We start from the raw sequence: 23,816 nt of genomic DNA on the forward strand, positions 1-23,816 counted from the left end.
GAAAATGGCTTTATTTTACAGATTATCACCCATTAAGAATTGAGTAGTGTTGATTTCTACATACACAGAAATGATTTTGAGAATTCACTATAGTTTGAGAGCTTCTTTATTTCAGTATAAATTGTTTCATGTTCGTATGATGGATGACTTCATGTTTGAGAGCTGCCACTTTAAATACACATTTTATAAGTTGAAAATACAAGGAGCATTACCAAAGTATGCATCAAAGCATTATCAGGAGAATGTGCAGCTTAAAAAATTTTTTTATGTAGTTTTACTTCCATTAATGACTCTCTATAATATGAAAGTTTAAAAATTCCCATCATGTTTTTGACATCTGATAATATCTCTGTTATAATCCTTCTAAATGCACACGGGAAAAATGGCTTTGTCTACAGGTTTATGACATCTCCAATGTATAATTTCATTTCTGAGTTGCACAGATTCAGAAAGTTCAAGACATACAGCCGCATCTGAAGATTACATTGCACAGATTCTTAGCAATATAATCTGCTCATATTACATGCATCTGGAGAAAAATACTTTTTTTATAGATCACTGAATATTTTTTTTGCATGAAATGTGGTATTTTTCTTGACTTCTAGATGCTGATGTGTTTGTAAAGCGCTGTGCAGCTGCGGCTGATGCTCTCTGATCGTCTACATGTCATCTTTTTCTTTGGCCCCGTGTTTGAGAATCCGGGTGAATTCGCCGTAGTTAAAGTTGCCCTTTTTGTCAATGGGAGCCTCTCTGAAGAGTTCGTCCACATCTTCATCTGTGAAACGATCTCCCATGGTGGTCAGCAGCTCTCGCAGGTGGTCTTCATGAATGAAACCTGTGCAGACGAGAATCAAACACAGCTAGAGCAGTTCATGTGTTTCAACAAACACGTCTGAGATGTGAACTACTACATTCTCTGCATTTTGAGAAATCATTTCCACATCTTTTATTTGCTAAATAAAGTTCTAAAATTCTAATGTATAGCCTTTAACTTATAGTACAGATGCATCTTAAATCATGCATGTAGAATATGGAATTAAAGGGTTGTTTTTTTCTAATAATCCTGAATTTATAGATCGATTATTTAATTGTAATTCTTCTTTTTTTTAGTTTTTTCTTAATTTTTTTTTAAGCAGTCCAAATATATTTATTCATTATAGAACATTTCCCTATATCACCCCTTTGTTATGGAGGCTGTAAACTGCAGAAATTAAAAATAAATAAATGTATTATTAATTATGAAAATAAACACATTTGGGAAAAAAAAGTGAACAAACAAATAAATCTAAAAAAAAATAAAAAATCTAGTTAAAATAAAGTTAAAACATTTATATAGGAATATAATAAATTAAGGGGAAAAGTAATTCAAAAAATAAAAATTTAATTAATTATATTTGTTTTATAAAGTCACATATTCCTATATTTATTATTTCTATTATTAATGTTTTTTTATTTATTTATTTTCTATGTTTGCAAGTCTGGTCAAAGTCTTGATACAGAGGCAGGTTTAGTTTTACCGGATCCTTCCTCGTCGAAGCAGGCGAAAGCGTTCCTGATGACGTCCTCCGGGTCGGTTCCGTTCAGCCGTTCTCCAAACATAGTGAGGAACATGGTGAAATTGATGGGCCCTGGAGCTTCACTCATCATCCCATCCAGGTAATCTTCAGAGGGGTTCTTACCTGAGCACCACACACACCGAAGGGAAGGTCAGTATTTGATCCAGAAGACTATTATGACATCAGTTCCTCCCCGTCAGACTCACCCAAAGAGGCCAGCATGTCATGGAGATCCTCTTTATCGATGAATCCGTCTCGGTTCTGGTCGATCATGTTGAAGGCCTCCTTGAACTCCTGGATCTGTGACTGGTCAAACATGGCAAACACGTTTGAAGTGGCTCTCTGTGGCCTCTTCTTAGTGGTCTTTCCCTTTGCTCGCTTGCTGGACATGATGACGGAGTTTCAGGTCTGGAGAGAGCAGAACATGCTGATGACTTTTCTGCAATTATAGGCTCCGGTGTAGATGAGCTTGGTCAAGAAAACTTTAAAGACGATGTAAAAGTCAATCAGTTTGGGTTTTGGGTTAGAAGTTTAAGATATTTTATTACATCTTTCTTGTGATTTTTTAAAGGTTTTACTTATCTAAATAACAAGTATCTCCTAGAGAGGCTCTCTTAGACCAAGCAAAAAATATTACAGTAAAAATATTAAGTATGATCATGCATAATAATAACTACGGACATAATTCAGAAACTGTACAAATCAGGGCTGAGTTAACTAAAACAAACAACAAATTGTAACATATAAAAGATAACATTTTCTCATTTTCAATTTAGTTTAACTTGATGCACTAAAATAACACAAACTAAAACTGAAGTAAAAATTAACAAGCTTATTTTTTTCTTTTATCTTGTCCAAATGCACCGCATCACGGTATATGTTCACATTAAATATATTCATATGTCCAGCTCTCAGAAAAACTCACATTAGACAGTCAAACTCTGATATTTAGATTTATAGACAGACCAAAGTCACTTTAACATGTGCCTTTTAAGACTAAGCATTTAATTAGCAGAAGCCCTTCCAAAGTGGGGGTTTTTTAATTATATTAGTCAAATTTGATCTAGAGAAACATTTGATATCTGCAAACAGAGGACAGTAAAGCTAATGTTACAGATGGTTTCTGTTGTGTTCAATGAGAACAGAAGCACATCATAACCATCGGTTTCAAAACACATTAAACATTTATGAATACATCATACATTGTGAATATGTAATTAGTTATAAGTTATACAGTTCTGCTGGATGGCTGCAGTCAGATACCAGTCATTTTCATATCTGTCTTTTTATTGCTCGTGTATTTTTCTGCTCAATAAAGTATAAGCAAATGCTGTGGAATGATATGTTAATTCTTCAATAGCTGCGCTGGTACGTATGCAAACCTGCTGCTCAGTGTCTTCATATCACATTAATCGTACACTGAAGAAACCTACTTCAGATGCAGCACGAAATGCTGTGTTTTAAAACTCTTTGACTGCATTATTCCTGTGCGGTGTGTTTTGTAAGTATGCATTATTTATGGACCTGATTAACTATCTGCTTATTTTCAGGCAATGCATGTGTGTGTGCATGTGTGTGTGTGTGTGTGTGTGTGTGACCACATCATCAGATCACAATGTCCAGCTCGACCACAGGATTAAATGCAGGAATTTAGAAACAGACGGTCTGACCGGCTGAAGGTCATCAGACGCTCATCGTCCTGCAGGACACATGCCCTCATTGATGTATGTCGTAATATACTGGATAGCAATAACACAATATATTATTAAGTTATAAATTAGGTTAATTTTGGGTTTAATTGTTTAACAGCTTTAGACTTCTGTAGCAAACGTCAACATTCTTACGTTTTAATTTGATAAATTGTGTTAAACCTGGGCTTTTATATAGTTTTAATTGAATGAATTAGTTAATCAAATATAGATTTAATTTTTTATACATTTTTGTTATAAAATAAAACAATACAATTGAGATTTACTTTAATACATTTGGTAAACTTAGGTGTCAATATTGTTTTAATTATTTAATAATCCCCCCCCCCCCCCCCCCCATGTCCTCGGTGTCACTTTCTATCCTGATTTTGTATTTATTTTTTTTCTAACAAAACTGACTCATCCTACAGGAAGTGACATCATTAAGGAAGGAAAACAGGAGCTCCACCAATAAGTATTATCTATGGACTTATTGAATTAGTTGGTTTGTGTGTCTCTAAAACAAGCGTCTTTTTATTTGATACAAGCTATCCAGTGATTTTGCTCCTTTAATACTTCATTGCTGTTTAACAATAGAAAAGCTTCATCTGCTCTTAGTGAAGGTTACAATAAATCATTATATCCTTATAGTTGCTCTCTGTTAATGAGTTGCTTCTACTGTTTCAGGATCTGTTCTCTGGCCAATGGTTACGTTACCTGTGACTTTTTGACCTCAGCGGCACACAAAATGGCCAAACACTCGTTTCCAGTGAAGCACTTATACAGCCAAACTACATGCAAAGAAAGGCATATATTTGAAACTCAGGAGATTCTTTGAATAATGAGTTGTTGACAAACTCCAATAACAGAAATGCACTGAACTGCATTAAAAACACTCAAACAAAGCCTTAAATGTCCATCAGATCCTTTTCTCAGCGTATGAGCGATGATCATGCATCACTTTTAGCTCCATAACTTCAACATACGTCACCAGCTCCATCCAGATCTTTCCTGAGTGTCCCAAACTCATACAAAGCTTCAGTTAATAAGACTTTATAGCACATAAAACCAAACCAAAGCACAATAAGACATCATAACTCACCTCTGCTTCAGCTGGTGGATTGTGCGTTCCTCTGGACTGTGTTTTTGTGCTGGAAAGAAAGACAGTCTGTTACTATTTCGAGACACAAAAGTTTCTCAAGAGCATCAGCTTGAATAATGCACCCCTCCCATTTCACTCTCAGCCAATCAGAGGCCTCTGTTTTCCTGAAAAGAGCCCGCCCACAGCTGGGATTTAGCCATATAAGGGCAAGGAATGTTGCGCCTGTGTCTGTGTAGGACACACAGAGAGTGAGATTCCCAGAGGAATTGACATGAAATGACAGGAAAAGAGATAAGCTGCCTTATTTAGAGAAAACTGGACTCACACCTCCCTGTCTTTGTGTGTGTGTGTGTGTGTGTGTGTGTGTGTGAGGATTTGGATGGATGCATTGTGTTTCTCTGTTTCTCAGCATATGTTCAAATTTGTTTTACATTTCATTGACCCCTAAACATGATCACCCCATCCTTAAATTTAAACTTTATATATATTTTATCATGTGTAAAGACCCAGTTTACTAAAAATATTATTTGAAAAAAAAAAAGGTTTATTTAGTTAAGTTTTTTTCTATTCACCAGAGCACTGTACTTTCAGTTTGTTCATTTGTTTTATCATTTTTTTATTGTTTACATATTTATTTTGAAGTAATACTTATATTTATTAATTTTAAGGAAATCAATTAATTAAAATCTAATTTTATCTCCAAGGTTTACCCCTACTCCTTGTGCTGTGGCACATCTTGGCTTGACAGTGATCTGAAACTCCATTAATCTTCATAACCTAGATATGTTCCCTTCCGCATTATTAGATAACTCTGTTAATATTTAGTAACTCTCACTTTTGTGCACAACAACACTTTAGTCATTGTCTTCCATGGCCATCAAGTGTGACATGAGCCAGGAACCAAACAAAAGAAAGAGAGAGAGAGAGAGAGAGAGAGAGAGAGAGAGAGAGAGAGAGAGAGAGAGAGAGAGAGAGAGAGAGAGAGAGAGGTATTATTATTGGTATGGAAGTTATTATATTACTGTTCTTGGAAAAAGTCCACTATCATCATGAAAGCTGGAATTGTTTACCATCTCTAAAGTGTCTCTTCACCCAGTGTCTAAACACTAAAAACTATTATAACTGAGCAAAAAAAATTTTATTTTTTAATTGTATGTATTCATTTATATTTATTTAAGGCATGAATAACACAAATATGCATATAGTTAACATTAACAGTGTAAAATATACAATCGCTGCGAGGACATCTATGATCTGACGTATGTCAAGTGTTTTACCAAATCATTTAAAATTAAAAGTAATTACTAGCACTCTTTAGAAAATGTAAAAAAAAAAAAATAAGAATGAGAACTGGATTATTTATTTTCATTTATTTATTATTTAGTATCCTACAATCTGGCTTCGATTATTTATTTTAGAAATGGTATTATTAATTATTGCATTATATAATTAATAATAAATATTAACAAAGTAAACAATAAATAAATACTACACTGTCTCCCTCTCGCGGTGCAGTCCTGAAACTTGAGGAATCGCACACGTCAACAGAGCCACGCTGAAAGAGGGCGTGTCCTGAGACGAGTCCCTGCTTCTCATTGGATGTCGTGTGATTGACGTGGTGACGTGGCGCTACAGCGCAGGAAGTTTTTAATGAATCGCTCTTGTGTTTGAGGTAAGAGCAGTCGCATTAACTTCATCATTTCACATTGTTTCACGGTTAAATGTGTTTGTTTATTAGTTTTGGTCAGCTGAAGCGAGTGTTTTGTGTTTGTAAAGAGCTGCGTGGTGTTTAAGAGTCTAACTGCATCTTTCTGACGTGTCTGTGTCTCTGGATCGTTGAAGCTTTATTGTTTATAGAAACATCGATTTATGTTTAAACAAACCCTGATAAAGTTGGAAAATCTTTAATACTGTTTGTTCTCAGGGCAGACTGCTGTTATATTTTGTTTGTTTGTTTGTTTTACTGACCCATCTATTTTCTTAGAAGTTGGTTTTAGAAATTAAATTATTATTTTTATTATTATTTTGGTTAGTCTTTATCAGTCCTGGTCAAATGTGATGCTGTGTTGCTGCTTTCCTGCTGAATGCTTCGCTTTTGCCTTGACTTGTGATAAACTTGCCATAGATTTTCCTCAAACTGAAGGCACATAAATCACTGTTCTAAAGTTTAGTAAGAAATTCATATTTTTTATTAATCAACGATGCATTATATTGTTCAAAAGTACCAGAAAATACGTGTTTAATGTCACAAATGATTTTCTATTTCAAATAAATGCTGTTCTTTTGAACTTTCTATCTCTTCTGTGAATCCTGAAAAATAAAATGCATCACAGTTAACACAAAAATATTTAGCAGCACAACTATATTCAACATTTATAATAATCAGAAATGTGTCTTGAGCAGTAAATCATCATATTAGAATGATTTCTGAAGATCATGTGACACTGAAAACTGGAGGAATGCTGAAAATACAGCTTTGATTTAAAAAAAAAAAATATTCACACAGAAAACACTTATGTGTCAAATAAATCCAGCCTTGGTTAACATAAGAGACTTCGTTCAAAAACTTTTGCAGTAAAACTATTTGACACACGGGATTTGTGTTACGCTTAATTACTTAAAATTAGTTTTAAACACATTTTGGCTTGTTTAGAGGTCATGCAGATGATTGACAGACAGTTAATATTCCTCGATCTTGCTCGGTTACCCACGTGTGATGGTCAGTGTTGACATCAGTATTGAGTTGAGTCATCATCAAGACTAATGTGAAGCTGAACTGAAGTTTCATCGCCGTGAATGTTCACATCAGTCTGTTAATTTAGGGCATCGTCCGACAGAATTAGTGAACCGGTTTGTTCTCTCTCTTAAAGGGAAATCAAAATTCCCTTGATCTTTTGACATATAAGAGGTCATTGTGCTGTAAAAACATCCTGTAAGTTTCAGAACTCAAAACATTCTCGTTAGTCTAAAAACAGCTTGTGGAATTTGCCACTTTATGATGTAATAGTGTGGATAAACCCCGCCTCTACTTCTTGTTTAGCCCCGCCCACCTATTCTACATCACTGCCTCGTTAGCTCCACCCACCAATTCATGCATATAGTGTAAATCACGTGAGCAGCAAATGCAGCTCTATGCAGAAAACAAATGATAAAGATGCTCTGAAGACAAGACTTTGCACTGCCTTCCTTTTGATCCCAAACATTTTTATTACGTGCCGCTAACTATCGTTTTGTCTGTTATTACATATCATTTGATCTGTAATAAGTATCTATGCTTTTTCTTAACCTAAAACACAGCATTGTCCATCTGTGTAGGATATAGGCTGTCAAACATGAGCCTACACAAATGTTATCCAATCATAACAGTGGGCTTTTACTTCCGAGTCTACAATCCGCCACGCCTGTTCAAACAGTGTACAGATGGAGGGACAAAACTGGACATAAAATACCCTGCTCTTTCTGAATTATGATGTTTTTGGATGTAAAAAACTTGAAAACATTATAGGCGGATATCAGAATAGTACAAAATAATAAACAAGGCAGTTCATGAGCCCTTTAAACACACACAATAGCAGATGAAAAGAATGGCTGAGGCTGTTCAAACTGCTGGCACGGCTTTCATGCTGTGTGTGTGTGTTGTTTTCATGTTTAGCTGGTTTAATGTTGGAATAATAGTTTTAATTGCTGTGTGTGCAGTCGGGTCACAGTGTGTGTGTGATTTTCAGACGACATGAGTGTGATGCGTGTGTGTGTGTGAGAGAGAGAGAGAGCTGTTGAATGTACTGGGTCTCTCTCTAAATCACTAGCATCACCTTCTTTGTTCGTTTCACGTTCAACCTTCACAGAGAGACACAGAATAAGGGCTTGAATCTATGTAAAATAAACTATGGATGTAGATGATAAGTCCAGATAGTTAGTGGTTAAATCAGCTGTAGGATGAAGGAGGTTTTACTCCTCGATGGCAGCTGAAGGGTGGAGGGTTCCCGGTTTTACAGGACTTCATCATCATCATCATCATCCTTCACTCTGGGTAGGTGTTCATCATGGATCAGAGCAGGAGAAGTTCCTCTCTATGTTTGAGAAATTATAGTGCTCTTTTTCTCCCTATGAAGCATTCTGTTTCATATTTGATACGCAGAGGCCTCTAAATCATCAACATGTACAAAACTTTGATGTTAAACCCGTTTCACAACCCGTCGTCTGATCAATAGTTTAGAATTAATTATCACGTCAAAGCTCTTTCCGTGTAATTGTATAAACCACCTTTGTATTGCGGTATGTTTTGATCATCATACTAAGTATTTAAATCTCATTTTACTTGTATTATTGGAGATATTGAGTGACGACTGATAAAAAGGTGGTTTTTTTTGTTCCATATTGTCACTATATCATGATATATGAGCAATAAAAGCCTGATGGATCAAATATGATACACAACAAAAACACAAGCAAGCTTCTTTTTTTTCTCAAATTTAGATTTTTTCTGACTTTAATTTCATATGTCAGTCTTTAGAGTCTTCATAAGTTTTATTTGTCTTTATATCAGCCATAAGACACCCTGATCTCTAAATGGGCATCGCCTTTCGGAAAACCCAGATCTAAACGTTGAACTGAGTTTGTGTTATTGTTTGTCCACATTGTCATCCAAATTCTTTTTTACAAGTGTGAATTCTATTTTAATTTAATGACTGAATTAGGCTGACATTTAATTATTTAGTAGATTCTTTTATCAAAAGCAATTTTACAATAGAAACAATCAGACCATCAAGAAAACCATATACAAGTGGTGTGAGTCTCAGTCTAGAACATAAGTGTTGTTGTTTTTGTTGTTGTTGTTGTTGTTGTTTTGCTATTTAGAGAAGTTGTGATGAAATACTGGTTTGGTTGAGACCACGATCAATTCTGTTTTAGCTAGGAAACAGACCCTAATGCTGACATGTAAATGGAGAAAATAAGCGGTCCAAGCACTGAGCCCTGAGGAACCCCAGTAGCAAGAACCTGTGATTTGGAAACTTCACCCCTCCAAGACACCCCGAAGGACCTTCAGAGAGGGTTTCTAAAGCAGTGGGGTTACCCGAGCGTCCTTAAATACTGTGGGAAATGTAGCAGTGTGAGAGAGGTGTTGATAATGTGAATTAGCACAGGTATAACTGAAGAAGAAATGACCTGAAGGGGGTGAGTGTGGATAGGATCAAGTGGAAAGGTAGTAGGATAATTGGAAAGGATACGTTTGGAAACGTCTGCCTCTGAGAGTTTAGAGAAGGAGGAGAGAGAGAGAGTGTGTAGTTGTTTGAAATTAAGTTTGGTGTCGAGAATTAGCCGCTGATGTATCTTGTTTTATTTATGAAGAATATTGCAAAGTCATCAGCTGTAATAGTTGACAACGAAGACAGGAGAAGGATTTGAAAAGTGTATGAGAGTCAGACCAGTGGTTGATCTTGTTGTGGTGATATGACATTTTAGAAGTGGAGACATTTGCAGAAAAGGAAGAGAGCAGAAACTGATTCACACCAAGGTCAGTAGAATTTTTTTATTTGCACCACTTCCTGTCTGCAGCCCTGAGTCTAGAGCGATGTTCACGAAGAGAATCGGAAAGCTAGGGGTCAGAGGAGGTGGTACATGCAGATTTGGTCTGGATGAAAGGAGGCAAAAGTTGTCTAAGCAAGATGTTTGAGTGGAGCAAAGAGTAGCAATAGCAGTGTTAGTGTCCAATGCTGAAAACGGAGAGGGTGGAGGAAGTGACGATGAAACCATTGAGGATATGCGAGAGGGAGATAAATGAAACAAAGTCTGCTTTGTGTTTCTTAATGTCAACATCAAATCATATTTCACCCTGTTAACCTTCTTTTTATTTCCTGGTCTACTCTTATTGTGAATGATTCATCACTGCAGGTTATTCTAAAGAAAAAGTTTACCAAAGCTTATTCTAGTGTAGTAACAACACTGACAGTATTGCTTTTTATTTATTTGCAATTTTTATATTGTGTCAAATCCAGTTTTACTAATGTAGGCGATGTAGGTTTTTGGTATGACTTCAAATCTGCCAACATGTCATGATGGTAAAAGTTGAGATGTTGCGCACTGTCTGACTTTTGCTCCGTGTGCAAAGGTCACAGTTGTACTCCTAAAGGGCCGTCAGGAGAAGTATGACCTAAATCCACATTTGTATTCTTTGTCTCTTCAGTCCCAGACCATGAACTACGTGGGTCAGCTGGCCGAGACGGTGTTTGTGACCGTGAAGGAACTGTATCGTGGTCTGAATCCGGCCACGCTCACCGGCGGCATCGACGTCATCGTGGTCCGTCAGCCTGATGGGAGATACCAGTGCTCACCGTTTCACGTGCGCTTCGGGAAACTCGGAGTCCTGCGCTCCAAAGAGAAAGTGGTGAGGTGGAAATGTGTTCACCTGAAGCTATACCTACCATCAGTCACTAGTTATTATAGGTAGTTGTTATGTGACAGCTGTGTTTATGGTGTGTCCTGCTCAGATTGAGCAATGATTAGTGAAAGCTGTCGTGCTTGTCTGATCGAATGTTCCTCTTTCTCAGAACGAACCAAACTTAAACACTAGAGCACGGGTGGAAGATCTCGTTAGCAGGAAATAGTTATTAGGACGTGCAAGTGCTTTCATAAATGTGTCAAAAACAAAGCCAGCGCATTTTGCCAGATTTGTAACTATTAAAAATTAAAATTGTGGATAACACATTTTGTTAGAGTGTGATGACTGTCATGTTTTCATTTAACAGCTGTGGCATTTCATTTAACTGAATTAAATACAGTTCTTACAGAAAATGTAATGGCAGTCATATTATAATTTAACAGAAGTAGAATTCATTGTAACTTAAGTTGTTGTTGTTGTTTTTTTGTTTTGTTTTTTATACAGCAAATTGAATGTCAATCATATTTATTTACCAGCAGTGGTATTTTAACTTAATTAAATTTTAGTATTTCATATTTGTTTTATAGCTAATTTAATCATATTTTCATTCAACAGCGATTACATTTCACTTAATTTGTAAAATAATATATGACTAAATAAGAAGTATGCATTGCATAAAATTGGCTGTCAAATTAAATTGTTTAATTAAGTTAAATACAATTCCATTGCTTTTAAATTAAAATAGTCCTGCCATTACGTTTGCTGTAAAATAACAACATTTTAAATAAATTGTTTAAAGTAAATTTAATTAAGTTAAAATGCCATTGCTGTTAAATGAAAATATTATTAAATTTGCTGTTAAATAAAAATTGCGATTCAGTTATTATAATAATAATTATTATATTTATAAATTATTAATTGTATTTTCATTTAATGCAGTTATATTTTCATTCAACTGCAATTGCATTTCATTTAGCCTAATGTTATTTAATTATTTATTAGTTATTTTATTTAATTTTGATCTAATTTAATTAATGAAAAAATTCTTATACATTGTTTAATAATTTAATGGCAGTCATATTTTGATTTAATAGCAATATAATTTCATTTAACATAACAACTTAATTCAATTTGACATTTTATTTTACAGCAAATTTAATGCATTTTCATTCAGAAATATTATTTTAATTGCATTTTCACTTATAACGTTTGTCAAATATTGTTGACCAATGTGTTTCATGGCCATTTCTACTCTCTAACCATTGCAATAAAATATAAATATATATATTTTATTTTTATGCATCTGCACGTTTAAGTCTTGGATATGTAATAGACCTCTGCCAATACTCCATTCTGTAAACAGAATCTTTGTTTATATGTAAATGTGGGCGTTTGTATGTTAATGAGCTCATGAATAATTAATGAAGCTTGAGTGTTTTTACATAGCACTTTTAAGCCTGCAAACCTGGAGCATCCTGATCCTCGTTCAGGTCGTATAACGCTGTGTTCGTTTATCCACAGGTGGATATTGAGATCAATGGAGAGCCTGTGAGCCTTCATATGAAGCTGGGAGATAACGGAGAAGCATTCTTCGTGGAGGAGAACGAGGATTTTGAGGTGTGTCCAGATGAATGGGAGTTCTCCAGTCTCTCCTGTGATGTTCTGCTGTGGTTTTCACGATACTCTCTCTGTGTCGGTCTCAGACGAGGGTTCCCTCTCATCTCTGCACCTCTCCGATCCCCACCGATGTCCCAGAAGTGTCCGAGGTGATCGAATCTCTCTCCAGCGCCGCATCTTCCTCCAACCGCCGCAAAAAACGGCGCAGGAAGCGGGCGCGTTCAGACACACATGTGCACGAGGAGGCCAGTTCCTCCTCAGACGAGAAAGAAAGTCTGGACCAGGATGTCCTCAAGGAGGAGTCGCTGTTGGCAGCAAGGTTAGAGGTTCACTAAGATTATTGTACATTTACTTTTCCAGAAACTGTCTGAAAGATTGTTGGCGAAGCTCTAGCTCACGAGGGCCAGTTACAACTTATGCACGGCTTAATATTTTTGCATTGCACCATTAAACCTAATTGAAACATAACTGTATTAAACTACATATTTATGGCATATAACTGCAGACTGAATGAACTGCATTATTAAACTCGTGTTTTAACTGACAAAGCTTGACAAAAACCTGACCTAAACAGCACATCATATAAAATCAATCGTAATAAATAGGTGTCATTTCTAATAATTGTTTTATATCATTTCAAATAGTTTTTGAATGTTTTTGAACCGTTTTTACTGTTAGTTGCATGTGACTTCTACAGCATTTCAAAACAACTTATTGCTTACTTATTTGAAATTCACTATTGGATCATTAATGGTAAGCGAATATTATACGCATTACTTTTTGTTTACAAACTACCTAGTACTTACTTTGCCTCTAGTGTGGGCATTTTGTCAGATTTAAAGGGACAGTACGCACAGAAATTAATGAAAAAAAATGAAAAAAAGATTGCTTAAGTCAATGGCTAATAGTTTGGTTACTTACATTATTCCAAATATCTCACTAGCTAAAAATGGTTACCAGACCTGTACTGTAAAAAAACTACGGTAGCAAAATTTGAAGTTTTACAGATTAAATTTAAAAAAGTAACAGATTAAACTTAAAAAAAGTTGAGGTAAATACTATTAAATAGAAGATGCACACAGTTTCATAAACACAAATAGAAAACACCTTACTTAAATAAAATATTGCACTAAAAATTGCACTAAAAAACATAAGATGTAGGATAAACCCCTAATGTGGAACATACTAAGAAGAAAGAGTTACTTCAACGAAAAACCATCAAAAGTAAACAGTTTCTCTGTAAATCTTCGCTGTAAATATTGAGTGAATGGTAATCAAGTGTTTATTTTTGGGTGAAGGTCACTGATGATTTGTGTTTTTGCTCTGGTCAGTAAGTCTGTGTACTACTCGCTGTCAGAGGAGCCCTTGGAGGAAGCGTCTGGAGCTCAGATCAGAGACGTTCATCCTCACTCTGATGGAGAGTGTCCTGTGAATGAGAGGTAGTTCGGCCCAAATGTTCTCTTTCTCTCCTCGTCTTACGGATATCTGAAGGCAGAGCTCTGTTTACTTGTGTTGTCTGTGTCTTTAGTGTGTTCTTCAGCCGTCCATCATCGCCTAAGAGTGATTCAGAGTTGTGTAAGCCGCAGGAGTCTCCAGGGCCTCACATGCAGTGGAACTGGGGCGCTTTTCCCAAGGTAAATGCATACTGCATGCATACAGCTTTCATCGTGGATGAACTCACTCGAGGATGTCCCAAAAGCAAGCAAGCTGCCCACCTAGACAGCATTGTTAGACATCATTTGTGAACCACGGCTTCACGAGGTGTATTGCGTTTGTAAAAAGGTTATTTCATATAAGTAGTAAGGTTTCACAGAGTAAAACAGAGCAAATAAAGTCTAGTGATAAAACAAAACAAAGGAGTATGTTTGTATTGTAATTAACAACAGCTTTGAACGCGGCTCATCCAATCAGAATCAAGGACCGGAACGATCTGTTTTATAAAACTAGATTATTCACATTTATAAGAGCGCCTGAGTGATGTTTGCTGATGTGAGAGAGTCCACCCAGTTTGGGTTCCTCATTCAGTGGAAGTCTGTGGGAGTTTTGGTATCAATCCCAGAATGCACTGCATTCAGCTCTGTCAAAACAATCAGCTTTTGAGGGTTTCATTTATTATTGATAGAAATGTTAAAAGTGAAAATATTTTACCTAGTTCTGTGTTCACAGTATTTCTGTTTGTGTGTTCCTGTGAGTAATCTTTAACAACGTAGTGTTATTTTAGTAGAATTGATATAATCATAATAAATAAATAATAAATACATGTTTTTGTTCATATTTTAAATAAGTTTTATTTTTAATTTGAAAGTTTTAGTCTTTTTAAGTTTTTTCATTAGTTTTTATATTTTTTTATATATGTCTGTATAGTTTTTCATTTGTTTTTATTTGTTAGTTTTAGTTCATTTAGTTTTAGTTATTTTAGTACATCAAGCTAAACTAAATGAAAATATAATTTTTTTTTAATATTTAATTTTATTTGTGAATAAGTTTGTATTACATTCTTTTTTTAAATGAAATATTTACCCTGTGATATTTTTTACTCTATTAACTTCACATCAAACATATTTTTTTAAAGAAAAAAGAAAACGTGCTGTTAAAGGATACAACTTATACATGACAAAATCAAAGATTTATTTTATCTTATAATTAATGCAAAAGAAATCATAAAAATATATACAGCATGCGCTGCTTATAGACAATTATTTATGCAACAGCTCTTTAAAAAAAAACTAATATTAATAAAAACAAAAAAATCTAATGCAAACACCGATCTTGTAATGAACGCCAACCTACCATAATTACATTGTTAAATTGTACAGTTAGTTATAAATAATTTTATCAAATAAAGTTAATAAAACATACATGCAGAAATCGAAATGATCGTTTGATGGTCGCAAACCTGATAATCTAAAGAGCAGTAGGATCAAACAAAAAGATCCTTATTGACTGACTACGCCCTTTTTTTCTAAGCATGCTTTTTAATTTGAAAAACATTAATCATTTATATCTAGCCTAGTTTCGTATGTACGTTTCCCCTTAAAGTAAATGAGAACGTCGCAAGACTAAGTATGCTTTGGTATGCTTTGGTGAGTAAAAGAGACGGGTTTCTTCTGCGTGTGTAGGTGTGTCAAACAGAGAGGGATGAATCTGATTCGCTGCGAGACCCGCCCATCACTCCCTCTGACCACGCCCACTTCCGCACCATCCATCGACAAGCACCCATTGACATGGACAGCACTGACTCTGCAGCGACGGTGACCCTAGTGAGACCCGAACCTCAGATTGGAACGAGCAGCCCTGTTACATCAGAAGACACCCGTACAGTCGTTTCGTCTTCAATTAACACACAGCTAGACTCCAAGGTCACCGAAACACATGTAGTGACCTTTCAGTCCACAGACGATGACTCCTCTCAGGCCTGGACTGCACTGGAAAACACAGAGACCAGATACTTCAGCTTCAGCGCAGACAGAGACACTCAGACGTGTGATATAACCAGCTCTACTAACACAGTCCTCGAGACCGGTGCTGCTAGTCCTGACACAGAGAGCCAAGAAACCTCGGTTTCGGTCGCCTCCAAAATCCAAACCATCACATTCGGTGACACTGAAACAAATACAGTTCTAGAAGCAGAAACCGAGGTAAGCTCAATCACTGTCAGTCGCTCTGTGGGAGACTCAGAGAGGGGGGCGGGGTTAGAGACTGCACCGACCAATCAGAATGCAGACGGTGCTGGAGTGACACCAGTTCTGGAGTCCATCCTCAAATCAGAGGATCCGGTGCTTCTGGAGTCCACGAAAGCGACAGACTCTCAGGACAAGAGGAAAGGTAGTGTTTATGTTCTCTGTACTTATTCCACACAGTAATTCAGCGATCGAAAATGATTTGAACTGAAAATGTTATTTTTCCCAGTCAAGAGGAATCATCACTTGGGACCGTCTGATATCTATCTAGACGACCTCTCCAGGCTGGACCCTGAAGTCGCCGCCCTCTATTTTCCAAAGAGGTCAGAAGGTTCATTATCATACATACTGGAACGATTTATTATAAACAAATTAAACAAAAACAAAAATACTTTTTTATTGTTTTAATTGTTTGTTTTATTTCTGATATTTGACACAACAACAAATATTGAGTGTATTATTATTATTATTATTATGGTTAATAGAAAATTAATAATTAAATAAAAATTAAACTTTTATTATAGTTGTTTTTCTCTGCTTTTTGACACACTAACTGAATAATTATATATAATTATACATAACTATAATAATAATATTAATTATTATATTAACTATTAATAATAATAATACAACTTTTTTGTTGTTTTAGTTGTTTTATCTTTGCTTTTTGACACAATTACTGAATGATTGTAATAAAAGAGCAATAAAATATTCACAAATTATTTTATAATAATTGCAAAATAATGTTTTGTTGTTGTTGTTTTAGTCGTTTTATCTCTGCTTTTTAACAACAAAATTAACTGAACGATTGTAGGACTACAGAAATAAGATAATATTCATTGAGCATATTATTATAATTATAATTATTTTTATTAATAGCAAAATATATTAAAAATTATGTTGTTTTAGTTGTTTCATCTCTGCTCTTTGACAAAATAACTGAATGATTGTAGGACTACAGCAATACAAATATGATATTTATTAATAAGCATAAAAAATATATGTAAGTATAATATTGGCCAAATGTGTTTTTATCATTATTATTGATAGTAATAATATTTTAGGTGTTTTATATATTTATGCAAAGTTGTTTTGTTATTTATAAATCTGTGCGTTCTGGTTGTTCTCTGGAGAGTGAATGGCTGTAATCCTCACTGTGACTCCGTCTCTCCTTGTCTTCAGTGAGACCGAGTCGTCGGATCTGGTCTCGACTCAGGGGTCGGATCCGTGTCCTCCCTCGGGTCAGATGTCTCCTCAGTCACTGGCCAGCGCTAACGCAGACAGCGGCACCGAATATCTGTCCGACTCCACCACAGACGCGCTGGACGTCACCATGTCTCTGTGTGGGAGAGGAGACATCAGTCAGATCAGTAAAGGTGAAGAGAGACTAACACTTACACAACATTTACATTTTTTTTTTTTTTTGCTTTTGTCTAAGTGTGTTGTGTAGCTCCGCCCACTTTGAAATCGTATTGGTCTACACTCCTGTTTCAAATAAACATATGTTCCCCGGAGCACAAAAGCAGGTTTAAGTCTCTTGGGTATATTTGTAACGATAGCCAACAATACATTGCATGGGTCAAAATTATAGATTTTTATTTTATGCCAAACATTATTAGGATATTAAGTAAAGATCATGTTCCATGAAGATATTTTGTGAATTTCCTAACATAAATATATCAAAACTTCATTTTTGATTAGTAATATGCATTGCCAAGAACTTCATTTGAACAACTTTAAAGATGATTTTCACAATATTGCACCATCAGATTCCAGATTTTCAAATAGTTGCATCTCAGACAAATATTGTCCTCCGAATAAACCATACATCAATGGAGAGATGATTTATTCAGCTTTTAGATGATGTATAAATCTCAATTTTGAGAAATTGACACTTAATTGACTCTTTGTGGTCCAGGGTCACATTTGTTGTGTCATGCAGAATTTTATTTTCAATGAGGAGAGAAAAATTCCTTCATTTAAAAATTGTTTTAGTTATTTATTTTTTTTTGCATGTGTTGCAGAGAAGTTCATGGAGCATCTTGTGAAGTATCAAGACTTTGTCAACAACCCTGGAATCGTTGAAGACCCAAACCTTGTCATCTGCATCAACTCGAAGTTAGCATGTGTGATATTCATGCACTAAAGCAATAGCATAACTGTTGTTCAATAGTAATCACATTAAACATCACATTCCCTGTAAAACAGTAGGTTGGTCGCAAACATGGCACATTAACATTCAGATGTTAGATCCAGTGTTTTAAATAAACATTTTATCAAACATGCACTATGATAATATTATAAAATGCCTATTGTTTTTATCTTTGTGGTTGATTTGTTTCAGATATTATAACTGGGCTGTGGCGGCTCCAATGATTCTCTCGGTTCAGGCTTTCCAGAAGACTTTACCAAAGGTAGATGGGGCCAGAGATCTTTGATAACCGCTTCAATGACTAACCATTCAGAGATAACGGCTTGTTTTTCTGTCACAGAGCACCATTGAGCAACTAGTCAAAGATAAGATGCCTAAAAAGTCTGGCCGCTGGTGGTTCTCCTGGAGGAGGAAAGATCTGAACAATATTGTGGTAAAAGCTCAAACTAAGACATGAAACATGAGCAACTCTGCTGTGCAACTTCCCTTTGAGAGACTGATAAGCACAGAATCTGCTGAATGATGCATTGCACCGTCATTTTTTTCCTCATATTAGGGAAGTCAAAAGCCTGATGCAGAGGGGAATCAGCTTGAAGCATCTGCTGTTATCGCCAGACCCTCTTCACTGAAGTAAGACGTGTGTTTGCATGCATGCAAAACATCATGCACTCAGTATTTTTTCCTGATTTTAAACTTTGACAGAAATAAATGAGAAGGACCTTTGACAAATCTGTTTAAAACTATTCTGACTCACGTACTGCTGCATGTTAGTTTGTTGCAAGCCATGCACCAGCAGAAACCACCTATAGTGCACAAAACTGAGTTAATGATTTCTAGAAAAAAGCATTAGAAGTTAGTAACCAAACGTCATGCATCCATGCCAACAGGTGTCAGTATAAAGTACAAATCTAAATCGACGCTTTAAATTGAATGCATGTGTGCATCACACTTTAAAGCACTTTGTTCTCTTTGCACTAAATCTCATGCAACCTGATAGAAAGTTTATTTTTTTATTTTTTATAACATTGCATGATTTTGTAAGCTTATTATGAAAGCAGCATTTTCATATGGGCTTCCTGTCTTAACCAGATAGCACTTGACCTTTGACACCGAGTCTTTCTTCAGTTAAACATGATGAAATGCAGTATTATCAAGACTATTGGCTGACCGTGCATTGCTTATTTGATCTTTGATCCAGTAAATCCATGATGTGTTTTCTGTGTATGCAGGAGGTCTGTTGAACTCTCGAGTGATGAGGACGGCTCTGTCTCCGAGAGGAAGAACAGTGAAGCGATGAACACGGCGCAGTGCATCAGTCAGATGTACCGCAAATCCCTGCGGCTGACCTCTGAACAGATCGTAAGAGTCACATCAACCTCATCATCATCATCTGTGTGCCAGAGTTCAGTCAGGAGCAAGTCCTACCAAGTCCATTTAATATTTAAATAAGGCTTTTTCCACGTCTAATTCAATTTCACCTCAAGTTAAATAAGTAATAGTATGTTGCATGTAGATCATATAAATCCTATTTTTAAGATCATTAATGCACATTTTTATCACTGTGTTAAAGTAACGAGAGGGTTTTTATGGAAGCTTGTTTCTGTTATGGGATAAAAAAAGGTTATTGTGACTTTTTCTCTCACTTTTTCTCGCTTTATTGAATTTATATCTCAGGATTCTGTTTTTTTCTCACACAACTGTGAGTCATAAACTCGAAACTGCAAGACAAACGCAGAATTGTGAAATATAAAGATGCAATTCTGAGTTAAAAGTCACAATAATTTTTTTTCTTCCACAATAGCTTGTTTCTGTTACAGAATAAAAAAATAAGGTAATTGCAACTTTGTATCTCACATTTTCGGCTCTTATTGCTTTGTTTTCTCAGAATTGTGATAATTTTGAGCTAAAGAAGTTAAAATTACCTTTTTTTTTATTTATTCTGTCATGCTGCTATAGCTTTTTTTTTTTTTTTTTTGCATTACAATAATTGGGTTTTTATTTAATAATTAATGTCACAATACAAAAAAAAAAGCTTAACTACAAATTTAAAAGAAAAAAATAATATTTTACATATAGATAATGAAGCTAGATAATATTGAATAATAGTTTTTTGCATTACTTAACACTCCCAAATATAGGCTGCATTATTGAAATACTACCTGGACGTTTCCTACTGAACAGGTACTGCTCAATGTGCAATGGCTTGATGTGTGTGTGTGTGTGTGTGTGTCAGGAGAGCCTGAATCTGCGTGAAGGAGCTAATACGGTTGTGTTCAGTGTGACAACACAGTATCAGGGCACCTGTCGCTGTGAAGCCGCTATCTACCTCTGGAGCTACGACGATAAAATCATCATCTCAGACATCGACGGGACCATCACCAAGTGAGTCTCTCTGAATCCCTGCAGGATTTCGGTTACGTGACGCCGACAGTGGTTCACCTTTCTCTCTGTATCAGGTCAGATGCTCTGGGGCACATTTTACCACAGCTGGGGAAAGACTGGACTCACCACGGCATCGCCAAACTATATCACAAGATACACCAGTAAGATTTAATACACAAGCTTCTGATTTAATACAACACTTCTTCTTAGTTTTGACGGATACAGAAACCGTTTGCAATGCAAATATAGGTGTCATATACTATTATAATACTTTTCACCTGAGATGCACTAGAAAAAAGGGGATGTCATGTAATTAATTACATTGATTTCAATTAATTGCATATGCTTTGTTGCGTCACATCTCGCTATTTTATTTTCAGTGTTTTGCGACAGTTTTAAAACTTTATACCATTCTGTTCAGGTCTGTTTAGCTGTTTTTGAATTATGTGATTAAATGCATGTATTCATTTATATAATTGATTTATCGACCACCCTTTTAATACTTTATTATTGATCAAAAATTGATATTTATAATGAAAAATCAAATAAATGCTGTTCTTTTGGACTTTCAATTCATCTGCGAATCCAGAAAAAGAAAATGCATCAGTTTCCACAAAAATATTGTGCAGCACAATTGTTTAGAATGATTTCTGAAGATCATGTGACACTGAAGACTGGAGGAATGATGCTGAAAATACAGCTGTGCATCACATAAATAAATTATAAGTTAACACGTATTCAAATAGAAAACTGTTATTTTAAATTGTAATAATATTTCACAATTTTAACTGTACCTTTGATCAAATAAATGCCTTGGTGAGCAGAAGAGACTTAAGAATCCTACCGACTCCAAACATTGTGTATTTGTGAATTCTTATTTGATATGGTTGTTGTCTTGCAGGAATGGTTATAAGTTCCTGTACTGTTCGGCTCGAGCTATAGGCATGGCAGACATCACTAAGGGTTATTTACAGTGGGTTAATGATCAAGGAACGGTTTTACCCAAAGGACCGGTGCTTCTGGCTCCCAGCAGCCTGTTCTCAGCCTTACACAGGTGAACACAAACAGACCATTAATGTAGATCACAGCCATCTCTAACACTACTGTTGACTGTGTGTGTGTGTGTGTGTTCTCAGGGAGGTGATTGAGAAGAAGCCGGAGGTGTTTAAGATCGCCTGTCTCACTGATATCAGAGATCTGTTCAGTCCCGTCACACAGCCCTTCTACGCCGCCTTCGGCAACAGAACTAACGTGAGCTTTCTCTTCAGCGTCACAAACATGTTAGGAATGATGGGAAGCCCTGACTGTGTTTTGTGTCTGTGTGTAGGATGCATACGCGTATAAAGAGGTGGGTGTTCCTGAGACTCACATCTTCACTGTGAACCCCAAAGGAGAACTCATACAAGAGAAGACCAAAGGAAACAAGTCCTCGTGAGTCACGTCACACACACACACACACACACGTGCGCGCACATACACACACACACACACACACACACACGCATACACGTATACACACACACACGTAAATTACATGTTTGGAATTATTTATAATTTGGAAGAAGTCATCAAGCCTGCATTTATTTGATCAAAAATACAGTAAAATCAGTAATATTGTGAAATATTATTACTATTTAAAATATCTGTTTTCTGTGTGAATCTGTGTTAAAGTGTAATTTATTTCTGTGATGCTCCGCTGTATTTTCAGTATCATTCCTCCAGTCTTCAGTGTCACATGATCTTCAGAAATCATGAAAATATGAAACATTTCTGATTATTATCAATGTTGAAAACAGTTTTGCTGCCCAATATTTTTGTGGAAACCTTGATGCATTTTATTTTCAGGATTCTTTGATGATTAGAAAGGTATTAGGTCTTTAACACCACTTTTGATTAATTTAATGCACCCTTGATGAACAAAAAATATATATACATTTCTTACTGACCCCAGACTTTTAAAATATAGTGTTTCACATTTTCCACAAAAATAGCAAGTAGCAAATAATTTAGTTTTTTTTAACATTGATAATAATAAATGTTTCTAGAGTAATGATGCTCTATCACAGCAATATTGTGTGTGTGTGTGTGTGTGTCTGTGTCTGTGTCTGTGTGTGTGTGTCTGTGTGTGTGTGTGTGTCTGTGTCTCTGTGTGTCTGTGTGTGTGTGTGTCTGTCTGTGTGTGTCTCAGTGTGTGTGTGTGTGTGTGTGTGTGTGTTTGAGTGTATACTCTGTATAATGACATGGGTATGACACAGGTATTACAAGGAGAGGGTGACTTATGAGGACATAAGCCATGTCCCCATTTTTCAAAACACTTATAAATCATACAGAATGTGTTTTATTGAGAAAGTAAAAATGCACAAAGTTTCCTGTGAGGGTTAGGGTTAGGTGTAGGGTTGGTGAAGGGACATAGAATATACAGTTTGTACAGAATAAAAACCATTACACCTATGGGATGAACACACTTTACACAAAATCAAACGTGTGTGCGTGTGTGTGTGTGTCTCAGATACTCTCATCTCAGTGAGCTGGTGGATCACTTCTTCCCCTTGATCTGTAAAGATCCGACCACGTCCTTCGACTGTCCTGAGTTCAGTCACTTCTCCTTCTGGAGAGAGCCTCTGCCTCCGCTGGACCTCGCTGACCTGATCTAAACTCTTCCTCAGCATCTCTTCTCATTGTCCTGTTCATATGAGCCGGATGTGTCTGTGCAGTTACAGTCAAAGCATTAAAACAGGACACACACAACCCTGTGAATCTACACACACTCAATGCTAATAGTACAACACTACACTGAGCATCTCGTTCAACATCAGGACCGCTCAGAGAGACGTCTGTGACCCCACAGATAGAAACAAACACATTAAACTGTACCTGTGCCTTCATATAAACCCGTGCACTGAGCTGGGCTTCATTTCAACTTCTCTGCCAAATAATGGCCTTTGACTGTTTCTAGTCTTGCTTTAAATTTGTGTTCCTTTTTCATAATTTTTACAGTTACTTTATTAGAGTGTGAGTTTGTTTTATCAGCTGAACTGTATTTTTATTTATTTTGATCATTTAAATTGAGCTAAAACAAAGACAATCCGTATGTATTTGTCTTCCATTTATTGTATTTAAAGAAAAACATTGGAACAATAATAAAAATAAAAACACTTTCAATTTTACTCGACTGGACCTACAGACTTTTATTATGCTTTTTACAGTAATTTTACAGTTTAATATGGTACTACAGACAGTGCATGTCTTAAAAACAGTGA

At 35.8% G+C, this 23,816-nt stretch overlaps 2 protein-coding genes across 3 annotated transcripts; one reads left to right on the top strand and one right to left on the bottom strand.

Moving 5' to 3' along the window:
• Positions 1 to 88: 88 nt before the first annotated feature.
• On the bottom strand, positions 89 to 4,506 carry LOC128015286 (myosin regulatory light polypeptide 9). 2 transcript variants are annotated; one of them, XM_052598998.1, is made up of 5 exons: positions 4,347 to 4,430; positions 3,962 to 4,035; positions 1,763 to 1,964; positions 1,518 to 1,679; positions 89 to 835 (listed from the first exon to the last, which is right to left on the bottom strand). In XM_052598998.1, exons 3-5 carry the CDS (start codon positions 1,944 to 1,946, stop codon positions 660 to 662), a joined length of 522 nt encoding a protein of 173 aa, XP_052454958.1. In that variant the 5' UTR covers positions 1,947 to 1,964; positions 3,962 to 4,035; positions 4,347 to 4,430; the 3' UTR covers positions 89 to 659. The 2 variants fall into 2 exon arrangements, with proteins under 2 accessions (XP_052454958.1, XP_052454956.1); XM_052598996.1 differs by lacking the exon at positions 3,962 to 4,035 and having other exon boundaries at positions 4,347 to 4,506.
• Positions 4,507 to 5,874: 1,368 nt separating this feature from the next.
• Positions 5,875 to 23,723, top strand: LOC128015276 (phosphatidate phosphatase LPIN2-like). The gene is made up of 20 exons (XM_052598983.1): positions 5,875 to 6,018; positions 10,531 to 10,731; positions 12,247 to 12,342; positions 12,429 to 12,661; positions 13,674 to 13,781; positions 13,871 to 13,976; positions 15,462 to 16,167; positions 16,252 to 16,345; positions 17,205 to 17,398; positions 18,047 to 18,140; positions 18,367 to 18,436; positions 18,515 to 18,607; positions 18,731 to 18,804; positions 19,404 to 19,533; positions 20,408 to 20,556; positions 20,631 to 20,717; positions 21,458 to 21,610; positions 21,693 to 21,807; positions 21,884 to 21,987; positions 23,066 to 23,723. Exons 2-20 carry the CDS (start codon positions 10,540 to 10,542, stop codon positions 23,208 to 23,210), a joined length of 2,943 nt encoding a protein of 980 aa, XP_052454943.1. The 5' UTR covers positions 5,875 to 6,018; positions 10,531 to 10,539; the 3' UTR covers positions 23,211 to 23,723.
• Positions 23,724 to 23,816: the final 93 nt, after the last annotated feature.

Source organism: Carassius gibelio, chromosome A6 (genome assembly GCF_023724105.1).
Source record: "Carassius gibelio isolate Cgi1373 ecotype wild population from Czech Republic chromosome A6, carGib1.2-hapl.c, whole genome shotgun sequence".
NCBI classification, from domain to species: Eukaryota; Metazoa; Chordata; class Actinopteri; order Cypriniformes; family Cyprinidae; genus Carassius; species Carassius gibelio.